General features: G+C 35.8%; 1 protein-coding gene across 1 annotated transcript in view; it reads right to left on the bottom strand.

The window, feature by feature from the left end:
- Positions 1-12,534, bottom strand: part of ICA1L (islet cell autoantigen 1 like) — a 39,871-nt gene extending 27,337 nt beyond the window's left edge. Inside the window, 6 exon segments of the mRNA XM_007469177.1 lie at positions 129-227; positions 1,674-1,799; positions 3,542-3,740; positions 5,342-5,465; positions 9,905-9,977; positions 12,373-12,534. Coding sequence (XP_007469239.1) covers positions 129-227; positions 1,674-1,799; positions 3,542-3,740; positions 5,342-5,465; positions 9,905-9,977; positions 12,373-12,534 — 783 coding nt within the window.
- Between the last annotated feature and the right edge of the window lie 657 nt (positions 12,535-13,191).

Genomic DNA, 13,191 nt, shown 5'->3' with positions numbered 1-13,191 from the left:
AAAGAGTGTAGAAAAATGTTTCCCAGTGTTTTGTAAAGTTGAAATTAGGCTTAGCAAAAAGTAGTTTCAAAGTTGTTATCCAAATGAAGTGTAATAAATCTAAGAAAAGACCATTGAAAGAAATGTACCTTGAGAGCTACAAAATCATATGGATGAAAGCCAATACAGGTCCCATGGATTTGGGACATCATTCGAGCTGTTTTCTCCCAGAATCCAAGCAGTGTCCTCTGCAGAAAAAGAAAAGGTGACACTACAGTTCTCCTTCCTCTCCTCTTTTTTCAGTGCTATTTTTCCTCACTATAGTAGATGAATAGTTGTCAAGTAATAAGAAGTAGGAACTAAAATCAATTCCCAAGTTTGGTGAACCAGCAAGCACTGTAAACAGTAATTCTCCATAAGAATTGGCATTGTATCTGCATGTATGTGTGCCTATCTGTATACAGCACTGAAATGTACACTGGAGCCAGCTAGAGTGTAATTGCAGCCAAGAGAATGAAACTGGCAGATCAGAACACCTGAGGAATCCAAAAGAAAAATGGTAAAAGCACCAAAATATCATATCTGCATTAGAAGTATATGTGTAAATCTGTATGTTGGTAAGCATATAATACAAACCTTTATTAATTGGAGTAAAATAATTTGTACCACTAAATTTGGACTTTCATTTAGAGTTCAAGAAAGACTTGTCAAAAAAATGTGCTATGAAGCTAAGTCAGGTAATTCTCCCTGCAGTGGAAGCACAGAGTCTTAACCACTGGGCCACCAGGGAAGTCCTGTCACATACTTTTATTTTCAAGTGCATCCTCTCTTGATTTCTGAATTCCACAGTACTGAACTGAATTAGGTAGATTCCCTAAAAGCAGCAGTGAATACCCATTTCCTTTAGTTTGTATTGTTTTCTCATGTAAAAAAACGTATTCTCCTATTTTGCCATTTACAAATACCTGATAAAATCAGTTAACTGCTACCTGTTAATATCTAACTTACTCATTGTATGCTATTTATGTATGATTTGGAATAAAGTAAGCACAAATGAGACTTCTGAGATTAAAGTGGTGTGGAATGGCAATTTGGCAGAATGAAAAGAACACAAGACCTAGAATTAGAAAACTTAAGTTTTTAAGCCCAACATTGATTGCCATTTAATTCTCATTTAATTCTCACTTTCCTCATCCATAAAATGATAGAAAAGTATTGCAGAGCATGGGCTCTAGACATGTAGGCTTCAGTAGCTCTGGCATTTGGGCTCAGTGGTTGTGGCTCACAGGCTCCAGAGAGCAGGCTCCGCAGCTCAGGGCCACAGCCTATTTGCTTCAAATGAAACTGTATGCAGAACTAGTTTAAAATGGAGTAGCTCTGAATGAACCAAGGCTAATAGGCCTTGAATCCTGCCTCCTCTCCACATTCCCCTCCTCAACCCTAGACAGTCCGTAAGTGTCTGTCTCTCCTAGGATACCAAGGGGAATAATGTGAAGCTATGGGAGCAGGCAAAGAAAGGCCCTAAGGTCTTTTCCATTCATGATTCTGAATGTCGTAACTCAATAAGCAATTTCAGCAAAGTCAAAGGAATCTGATCAATTATACAGTTTTTTTGCCCTCTTTAGACAACTTTTAAAAAGGAATCTCACCACTCATCTTTACTGCAAGGACATGCTGACCATGGAGGTGGGTACCTGGTAGGTAGCGAGTGAATGAGACAACATATTGCAGCGACTAGCTCCGAGTAAATCCACTTTCTGACAAACATCCATCTTTAACTTGTCAAAAGAAGCTTTGCTATTTCTCACTTGGATCTGTACCTGCAACCACAAAAGTGTTAGTTATTATTGCTTATAATACAGAAATAAATATACCACACAGGTTTATGATACATGTTTTCAGACACATGAAATTGTAATAAAGAAGACTAATTCCCTTTCCCTGTATTATTTCAAAATTAATGGAAAAGATTTTGGCTATTTTTAGAAACTGTAGGAGATTCTTTCCAGCAGATATCTTTATGCTGAGAAACTATGTGATGAAAGAGAGAAAGTACATAGTTAAAAAAAAAAACAGATTCCAAATAAAAACAAACATCCAAAACTACTGATGGATAATATTTACCTAAGAAAGAGTAGAAGAATAAATGGAAAGAGGACATAGTAAAAGTGTTGAGAAGCATTAATGATAGTTCTGAATCATACAGATATATTTATAAACTTAAATACAGGCTTATTATATTTCTTACAAATGAATCATTTATCACCAAATAGTGTGAATACTCAACTTTAAATATACGTATTCATTCATTCAACAAATACTTATGAGGTATCTATTATGTGCCAGGCACTGTTCCAGGCACGGGGATGCTGTGGTGAACAATGTTCTCCCTCACCATCCCTGAGTGAGGAGGCCCAGGAAAAAAAGAAAAAATATATATAACATAATCTCAAATCACAAAGATATATAAATGCAACAGAAATGGGTGACAACATTTGATTAGATGGTCAGGGAAGCCCTTGGTGAGTTCATGCATGATATGTGAACTGGGATAGGAAGATGATGAGCAGGCCCTGCTAAGACCCTGAGGAGAGACTTCTAGACCCAGGGAAAAGGAAGGACAAAAGTCCTGGGTGTGGGAAGTGTTTCCAGAGCAGGAAGGAATAGGGTAGAGCCGATTCCTTCCTCAAGCATAGAAAGGGCTGGAGCACAGAAAGTAAGTACTGTACAAGATGTGGCAGCAGAGGGACCAGGGATCAGACTGTGCAGGGCTATTTGATGAGAGGTGTGGATTATATCCTTTTTTTAAAAATTGAGGTGAAATTCACATAACATATAATTAACCATTTTAAAACTGTACAATTCAGTGACACTAGTGCATTGACAATGTTGTGTGACCACTCGCTTTGATTGTATTCTAATTGTCAAGGATTATAAAGGGGACAGAATAACAGGTTGCCTAAGGCCATGTGTCCAGCTACTGCCCAGGTCTGTTGGAGTAATCATTGAGGCAAAGAACTTGTAATGGCTAGTAAAAAGACTCCATCAATACTAAATATAAATATGGATTTTTATTATAGGCACTTTATGAAGGAGTGAGTGAATTTTACTATTTATGTATGGTAAATTCAGGGAATACAATTTATAATAAGGAGTTTACTTAGCAAAATATATGTTCACACATATAGTTGCTTTAACAGTTTGTGGTCAAACTATGTATTGTGGCAGAATGAAAAATTTGATAACCTTCACTTATAATTAATAATCATTTTACATGAATTTTTACTTAAGTTTTTTTTCCAGGCTAATGAACTGTTTTCCTCCTGCAAACAACTCCTAAAAGTCCAGGTAGGCAACATTTAAAAGGTAGATCTATTATGCCACTCAAAGAGTAAAAAAAAAAAAAAGTGTGACAACATTTTGTACGTTAACTGAAGATTTCCAAGCAACCAAGTATTTATAATATAACACATTTTCCAAAAATAGTCTGACGTTTTATACTCTTGATTAAATTATTCTGTAGAGCTTCAAGAAAACATAAAAAAGGGATGTATTTTCATACTTTTCGGAACTTTTCCATTTGTTTTAAGGTGTCTGGGTCCAGTTCTTGGGACACGTCTTTCATCCACAGCAGAGCTCCTCTATATTCTGTGCGCGCCTGCTCCATCCGATTGACTGTCATCAAGGTATCAGATACTGCCCTTTGACTGAATGTTGCTACTTCTTGCTTAAGACGAGACAGGGGAGTATACAGAGCCAATCTAATGGCAGAGAGGTAAAAATAAGAGGCATGTACATCCCATAAGCAAAATAAAACAAAAACAACCATAAAGCATAACTTGCTATCAAGATGAGTCTATAAACAGGAAATTATTAAGATGCCTAAGAAAATCAGAAAGCAAATAAGGATCATACAGTTAACTTTGAACTGTTAATAAAGATGTGTTTATATCTCTCCCTTTCTTGTTTCAGGAAATATCAATATATCATTTTTGCAACATTTTAGATGTTTATCCATGTATAAATAATCTGCCAAGTAAATCTGCCATTTAGAAAAGAATTCCTTGAGTAAAGAGATCCTATATTTATAAAGCATAATCCTATAAGCAGAAAGCCTTTCTTTTGACAAATTTAGGGAAAACCTGGGTATAGAAAAGCAGATAAAATGCTAGATGAAGGAATGAGGATAAAATTCTTAGCAGCTGAGGATGAGAAAAAGAGAAAAAAGGATTTAAGAAACACAAGTCAAACCCAACTCCTCTGGTCTGCTTTTTTTTTTTTTTTTTTTTAATTTAAAAAAAAATTTTATTGGAATATAGTTGCTTTACAATATTGTTTTAGTTTATACTGTGCAGCAGAGTGAATCAGCTATACATATACATATATACCCTCTTTTTTGGATTTCTTTCTCATTTAGGTCACCACAGAGCACTGAGTAGAGTTCCCTGTGCTATACAGTAGGTTCTCATTAGTTATCTATTTTATATATAGTATTAATATGCACCTTCCTTTTTTAACTTATGCTATCTTGGAAGTTTTTCTATATCGGCACTTTCAGTACTTCTTTAATGTTTTCCACAATAATGATGTGACAATTAATTTAAACAATCACACTGAAGGACATTTAGGTTGTTTTTCATTTTTTGGCTTTACAAACAATGTTGTAATAAGAATACTTGTACATACATTTTTCATACCTCTGGTCTGCTTTTGACTTAGCGGCAATAGAGGGGCTTTTATTGGCTGTCTCTTTGTCACCTCCTTAAAGGTGGACTTTTGCACTAATATGGTGTTTCAGAATAAAGCCACTTAAGTTATACATTGTCATTACAGGTCCAATAAAGTCTATTTTTATTTTCCTCTAGAAAATGCAAAGATTTTGGCTTTATTTAGTAATTGTAGGAGATTCTTTGCAGCAGGTATCTTTATGTTAAAAAGTTGTAAAATAATGAATGCAAAGTATATAATTAAGAAGACAAAATTTCCTCTGCCTAAAAAGAGGAAAAGTTCCAATGTACTCATAGATAGTATAATATCCAAAAAGTGAAAAATATATATATACATGTTTAAATTTTAGCCATTCTGTGCCTCTGTTACATTAAACCACTTAAGAAATTTAAGTACAGGCCTAAAGTCTATTTCTAGGAATTAAGCAACCTGTGAATGTCAATTTTTAAATAATTATTTTAAATTCAAAATAAATAAGAGTTAGGCATCAAAACAACTATATACTGCAATATACTTCTCTTTTAACCCTCTACTGGAATGAAGAGAAACCTTTACAAATATGCAAATTTAACTACACACATCAAAACTGTCATACTGACTACAAATTTAAGGATGATGCAAAACCATGATAAACCTTTGCTTGGCTGAAGAACAGAGTGCCTTGCCAGTGGCATCCATCATTTTGCCAGCCTGCGTTGTATCCCGTTCTGCTTGGAACTTTAAAAAGAGCCCTAGTTCGTTTTCTTCCTCTGATATAACTAGGGAAAAAAATGAGAGTATACTTCATTGTTTCATTTCATCATTGGTTTGAAACACACACACACACACACACACACACGACTAAAATTCTCACAGCAATAATTCTCTATACAGAAGAATTACTTGGGGGTGGAAGGAGAGACACTTATTTTTAAAATGCAAATTCCTGGGCTTCATCTCCAGAGATTCTGATTTTACAGGTCTGAGGATCTGTTTTTTATTTTTAAACAAGCACTCCAGATGAGTTTGATGCACTGACTCCATGGACTTCACTTCGGGAAAGACTGATCTTTAGTGAAAAAAAAAATCCAAAATAATAAAATAAAACAAAACCACAGATGACGCATTTTCAAACGTGCAGAGATGCATTTTAGGATCATTGCCTCTTACAAAGTATTTGGGGGTTTCTATTTATTTATTTATTTTATTTATTTATTTTTGGCTGCATTGGGTCTTCATCGCTGTGCGTAGGCTTTCTCTAGTTGCGTCAAGTGGGGGCTACTCTTCATTGCAGTGCGCGGGCTTCTCATTGCAGTGGCTTCTCTTGTTGCGGAGCACGGGCACACGGGCTTCAGTAGTTGTGGCTTGCGGGCTCTAGAGCGCAGGCTCAGTAGTTGTGGTGCACAGGCTTAGCTGCTCCGCGGCATGTGGGATCTTCCTGGACCAGGGCTCAAGCCCGTGTCCCCTGCATTGGTAGTCAGATTCTTAACCACTGCACCACCAGGGAAGCTCCTGGCTTTCTACTTAAACAACTTATTCTTGTCTCCCATCCTGGCTTCATTTTCCTATGCCCAGTATCTCAGACCCACAACTGTCCACGATTTCGTTCCTAAAACCCTTAAAGTTATCATGTAGTACAATACAACTCAAAGTGTGGTCCGTGGACCAATGCCAGTCCAGAACCATTTGCTACCAGCTTGTGACAGATATCAAAACTAAGAAACTATTTAGAAACTTTTAGCAATTTGTTTTATATCTGTTGAGTCTAATAATAAAAAAGTGTGCCTATATTTTGCATGTCTTCTTTAATTTCATTTTTCTGAAAATTCATTTTTATTGTATTTTCAAAAGTGTCAGTTTACAACAGATTGAAAGTAAAACACAAGACAGAAAATGGCCCTTCACCACAGTTTTAGAAGCACTGATCTAGTGGAAGATGACCCTTTAATCACAATAAGACAAACAGGTGAGGAAACCCATAAAGTGTTCAAATTGTGAGCTTAAAGTAAAAAACAAGGACTTTCCTGTTGGCACAGTGGTTAAGAATCTGCCTGCCAATGCAGGGGGCATGGGTTCGAGCCCTGGTCCAGGAAGATTCCACATGCCGCAGAGCAACTAAGCCCGTGCGCCACAACTACTGAGCCTGCGTTCTAGAGCCTGCGAGCCACAACTACTGAGCCTGTGTGCCACAACTACTGAAGCCTGCATGCCACAACTACTGCAGTCCGCGTTCCTAGAGCCCATGCTCCACAACAAGAGAAGCCACTGCAATGAGAAGTCCGTGCACCACAATGAAGAGTGGCTCCCACTTGCCGCAACTAGAGAAAGCCCGTGCGTAGCAACAAACACCCAATGCAGCCAAAAATCAATTAATTAATAAATTACTTTTAAAAATAATTCTATAAAAAAAGTGAAAAACATGACAAATGTCATGCTTAATTTCACCCTAGTTTACTGATGGAAAAACTGAAGTTAAAAACTGAAAGGGAAGTCCCTTTTAATACCTCTGAGGCAGCAGGGGAACTCAGGCCTTCTCACTTGCTAGCTGCCCCCCCTGCCTGGTCCTCCCTATAGTGCCTACAAGGGAGGCCCTAGGAGAGCACGATGGTGTTTGGGAGAGGGTGTCTACACATTCTGTAGTATCATCTTTAATAAAACCGTGTGCTGTTTTATGAACAATTAACCTGATTAAGAGTGGACTGGATTTGAGGAATCTGGTTAATTTAATATTCTCATTACTTCAAAGATGTACAGATTACATATTTCCTTTGAATCAGAACTTCATAAAATATACCTCAATGAAAACTACTAGAAAAAAAATATTAACTTGTAGATGATCCAGAAAGCTCTCTGAGAACTTGGACTACCTCATTAACAAATATCAATTGAACATGAACCATCACTGAGCCTCATCCTTATCAATGCAGAAAGGGGAGGAGATGAAGCTGAATCTGTGCTAATTCTGTGTTGGGACCTGCTGCCAAAAACTACAGAGACCCTACTCCTATGTGTCCTTCCCCAGCCAAGTTATTCTCATAAAGCTTTATAGTGATGGAGGAATCTACTGCAATTGTCCAATGTTAGTCTCAACAGAAGATCTATTAATAAAACAGTCTTCAAGAAATCACAGTCATACACAATCTTGAAGAGAGAGTACATGATGAAATCTATATACGTATATCTCTTCCTTACCCTGAAATGCTCCACCAGCATGCTAAAAGATCTGGTGATCCCAGGACAAAATGCAGTATGCACAAACTTGCAAATGTTTCTTTACATTTCTGTCACAGGACTCCCTTGCTCCAATGATTGCAATGGCTTTTTACTGCTTGGTAAAATATTTAAGGTCCTTAGCAATCTGACTCGAATCTTCCTTTGCTCTTGTATCACCCTACTAGTCCCAATTACAAACTCTTCCATCATGCAGACTGTTCTCATTCTTTAACCTTATTCCTTGACTCCAATTCCCTTTCTTCCCACATATTCAACATCTATAAACCTTTTACATTTTACCTCAATTCCCATCTATGGAGTTGCCTTTACCAATCACTCTAATACAGTTATTTTTCATTCCAAGAGAATTCAGAGGTATGTCTGTATCACTATCCTGAATTCAATTACACACTATTCTTGTCTCTTATTTTGTTACAAAAAGTTGTTTCTCGAACTACTGCCTTGGGAAAAGGACATAATTTTACACATGGCAGGTACTCAAAAAATTACCATGCTATAATGGATTTCTTGCTTTAACGGGACAACACATGAACTTTGATTGTAAAATTTTGAGACCAATTTACACAGCTACACAAGAAAACCATTCATTGAGCAAATATATATTAAGTATGGACTGTATGCTACACACTGTTTCTAGGTTAGGAGACCAGAAATAAACAGACAAATTCCTGTCCTTAAGGAGAGCATATCTAGTGGTGGTAAGAAAAACAACAGATAAAATATACAGAATGTTGAATACTGTTAAGTTCTATTGTTAAGTAGACAGACTATGAGAAAGAGGGGTATTTCATTTTAGATATGGGGGTCAGGGAATGACTCACTAAAAAGATGACAATAGACCACATACCTAAAGAAGAATGGGAGCCTACTATGCAGATATGCCTACTGTGAAGGAGATCAACATGGCTCAAGAGGAGATGAGATTAGAGAAGTAACAGAATCAGAGAGGTGGCCATGTCCAGTAGGGAACCATAATTAAGGCAGGAGAAGAGATCCAAAGATTGAGTTCCAACCAGAAGAGGTCAAGAGAGGAGAGGGCTTCCCTGGTGGCGCAGTGGTTAAGAATCCACCTGCCAATGCAGGGGACACGGGTTTGAGCCCTGGTCTGGGAAGATCCCACATGCCGCGGAGCAACTAAGCCTGTGTACCACAACTACTGAGCCCATGTGCCACAACTACTGAAGCCCACGCACCTAGAGCCCGTGCTCCGCAACAAGAGAAGCCACCGCAATGAGAAGCCTGCGCACCGCAACGAAGAGTAGACCCCGCTCGCCGCAACTAGAGAAAGCCCGGGCGCAGCAACGAAGACCCAACACAGCCATAAATAAAATAAAATAATTATTAAAAAAAAAATAGAAGAGAGGAGATTCCAGCAGTGGCACGATACTGAGAAGGAATGACCATTAAAAAGAAATCCAGGGACATGTGGTAACTGGAAGCCAAGCACAGAGAGTGTCTCAAGGAGGGGGCAGATAATCAACTGTGTTAAATAATGTGACATGGACCGATAATTGGTCCCTGGATTTATTGCTTCATGACTATGACAAGAGCAATCTGGTGGAGTGGTGGGAGTGAACACCTGACTGGGGTGAGTATGAGAGAGAGTGGAAGGAAAGGAATGGACACTGTGCCTACAGATAATTATGTCGAAATTCCCTGTGAAAGGAACAGAGGAATGGGATGGCAACTGCCAGAGCAAGTAGGGGTTGAGAAAGAGAGCTTTTAAATGATGGAAGTAAATCCACTTAAGACTCTGGGAAGGAAAACTAAACTCAGCGAAATGAATCTGTCAGAGGATCTGATGAACTGAGGACACTGGGGGATTTGAGAACAGGTCACTGTAAATACTCATTTTTGTCATTAGAAACTGTCCACAAAATAATTCAATAAACTACTATTTTTACATTAAATCTTTCATTTAAAAAATGCAAATGAATATTTATTTTAAATGGGAATTGTCAGATAGATATCTATGATTTCATACCATTGAGTTTTAGCTGATATTTCTCAACTATCTTCAGAAGTTCAGTGCATGTCTCTTGAATGGAGTGAAAAACCTTTGAAATATAAATTTTATTAGGACAATGTAAAGAACAATAAACAAATAGAAAATATTTAAAAAGCACTTCAAAAGCAAAACATTTTCTTATAAGTATTATGTCTATTTTCCTTGACTGTGATATACTTCAGTTTGGGTTTTATTTCAGGTGTAGAAAAAGCACATTTAGATTTCCCCCATGAGGGTTGGAAGAAATGGTGATAAATACATGGGAACTAATAAAAATTTATAACTGTGGAATTTGTCCTCCCCTCAGCTCCAAACTATCTAAATAGCAAAAAGGTAAATCTAATATAAACTACATCAAACATTGCTTACCACTGATGAAAAGAGTATAGATAGCCTTAGAAAACACTAACTAACTCGGAGTCTGACTCTTCTCAGATATTGGTCTAAGCAAAACAGGTCAGTGAGTTTACCATAAAAATTAAATAATGTGTTACAACATCAAAAATAAATTACTTTTGGATTATTTTTGTTTAGAATTTTCCATGAATATTAATCCCTTCATTATCACTGCTGCTAATAGCTAACAAAAAAATAAAATATCCAGTAGGCTCCCATTTCAAAGCAAGCAAGTGAAAATTTGAGATCAGGACACATACACGTGAGGTAACTCTTCACACATATCTATACATTTGGGTTTTCCCACAGAAACAAGCCAGCATGGGTTTTAGGGTGCAGCCTAAAGAAGACTCACAAAGTCCTTCGCTGAAGAGTTGCTATGAGACTTTAGTTCAAAAAGACCTCGGCACTGTGGTATAATATTAGGCCCTAATCCTTTGAGATTATCAAATGAACTTCCAATATCACCATTAAGCCTGAATGATCTATCTCTGATGTAGTTTTGTTGTTATTTTGATGTTTGATAAGACTGAAGGAAGACTGATAATAGACACTAATATCTAAGTGGAGGAGCAACCATCAATTTTCCACGTAAGTTTAAGTATGTTTGAATTACACTTGTTATATGGATTTGGCAATTTAAAAAGCTGTTTTAAATCCATATGGAAGGGTATCAGAAAAGAATACAAAAATGATAGTTGTGTTGTGATGAAGTGATTATGATTTTTTTCCCCATGGGTCCTTGAAAGATTTACATAATATTGCTTTTCACTGTTATAATAAAAACAGTTTTTCAGTTTTAGTGAGGTATAATTTGACAAACAAAACTGTAATATATTTAAAGTGTACAACATGATAATTTAAGTATGCATACTTGTATGTATACTTAAAATTAAACTATTTCTCATTCTTAAAATAATTAGTACAATTGTGGGAGAAAGTTCTTGGCTGATTCCAAATATTTGTCTAATGGACAAGAATTACACTGAATATAAAATGTCACCCACACGTTACCTAAGGATGTGAAACAATACAAAAAAATATACATCTGTGGGAATATATGCAGCAACAGTGAAGAGTTCCCCTGGTGCTAAAACATATTACTTATAATAAAGTCCCTTCATTTTTTTTCCAACATTTGTCACTGAATCCTAAGAAGAATACTTTTCAACACAAATTGTACTTTTCAACACAAAAAGCTTGTTAAATAGAAGTAATTTCCATTTCCATATTTGTTAGGGCAATTACGAAAGTTTATTTTCTGCAGAATAAAATTACTTAGAAGATTAAGACCTATTTAATTAGACCTCTATTTAAAAATATTTAAGAATATTTAAGAATCCCAACAGATTACTACATTCCAAGCATAACAGAACTCCTGCCTGGAAACATCTGTAAAAGTTACATTAGTATATGTACATGGAATTAGCAAATCTGCATTTAAAAATCTAGATTTTTTCATTAACGTACATGAGACCTTCCTTCTAATTAGCTTAATTACTTAAAAGCATAAGACACATATATGTTTAAAGTTGTTTCCTGGTAATTAGTCCTTTTATTTAAAATGAAAAACAGAACCAAAAATGCATATGACATACTTCAATTAACTCCACCCCTTAATAATAGAAACAAAAACTCCAACTTGTAAAATCCTCACTCTATTTGATTTCAGTTAATGTATTGCAGTGAGGTATAGACTTCAGATAAAATAGTACAAAATATTATGACATGATACATAATGAGTATATGGTCCCAATTAGAAATATAATTAATTCATTAACATGGCATAAAAATTACAATACTTGTGCCAGAGAAATTACTGAGTTCATGATTTATCTAATTTATGAACACCAGTTCTGCCAATCCTCAATCTGTGAGAATTATGATCTCCTATCCAGAAGATCTGATTGGTAAATGGATACAACTAATCTACTATCAAATTTTGCATTTATCGCGATAAGTTCTTCAGTATGAAAGCTTGTCATAGTCCTCTTAGTCATCTTAGATAATAACAAGTTATATGCAGTACACAGAATCCTAAAATTTACCTCAAGTTTAGCATCCAGTTCAGCATCAGACGCCACTACGTGCTCATCCTCCTTTTTCCCGGTTGCTTTGATAAAGACCTGTTTGGTTTTCCAGTATTTCTTTTGCATTCTGCTGACTACTGACTGGTTATCTTCTGGTCTGGGTTGCCCAAAAAAATCCATGCAGTGACTACAAGAAATAACTAAAATTAAATTTCTTAAAAAATATTTTCAATAATAAATATCTATTTAGCCAATATTTAGTCTAATTGAAAAACTGAAAAAGATACTAAATAGAATATTAATGTTGACAGCTAAACATGCTAATGTTTACTTTGCATGGTCTAAATTTATGTTTTAATTATAACTTGCACAAGTAACAGGCAAAAAGATTAATGATACATTAATTAGGTGACAAAGTGATAAAACTGTTAGGATTTTACAGTAATGACTGGAAATAATTTTATTTTGTTTGACCAATCTCTATTTGTAGACACTTATTAGTTTCTGATTTTTGCTTTTGTAATAATACTGAAAAATGAACTTGTACACACATCTTTGCATCCTGCTATCATTTCCTTAGGAAAAATTCCTACGGATTAACTGCTATGTCAGAAGAATACACATTTAATATATACCCTCAGATATGCAAAGATTCAGATATATACTCTTCTTTAAAAATCACTTAAAGAAATACTTCAGTATCCAATAAATTAACAAAAATAAAGATCTTAAGTATAAGGGAGATATGTTATAAAAGAAATAGAGATGAAAATTGTAACCTTTTGCAAACTTAAAAATTAATGTCTAAGTAATTGTTCTTAACATGGTTAACATGGC

This window comes from Lipotes vexillifer, unplaced genomic scaffold (genome assembly GCF_000442215.2).
Source record: "Lipotes vexillifer unplaced genomic scaffold, Lipotes_vexillifer_v1.1 scaffold259, whole genome shotgun sequence".
Classification (NCBI taxonomy): Eukaryota; Metazoa; Chordata; class Mammalia; order Artiodactyla; family Lipotidae; genus Lipotes; species Lipotes vexillifer.
This window is presented reverse-complemented; position numbering and strand designations above follow the sequence as displayed.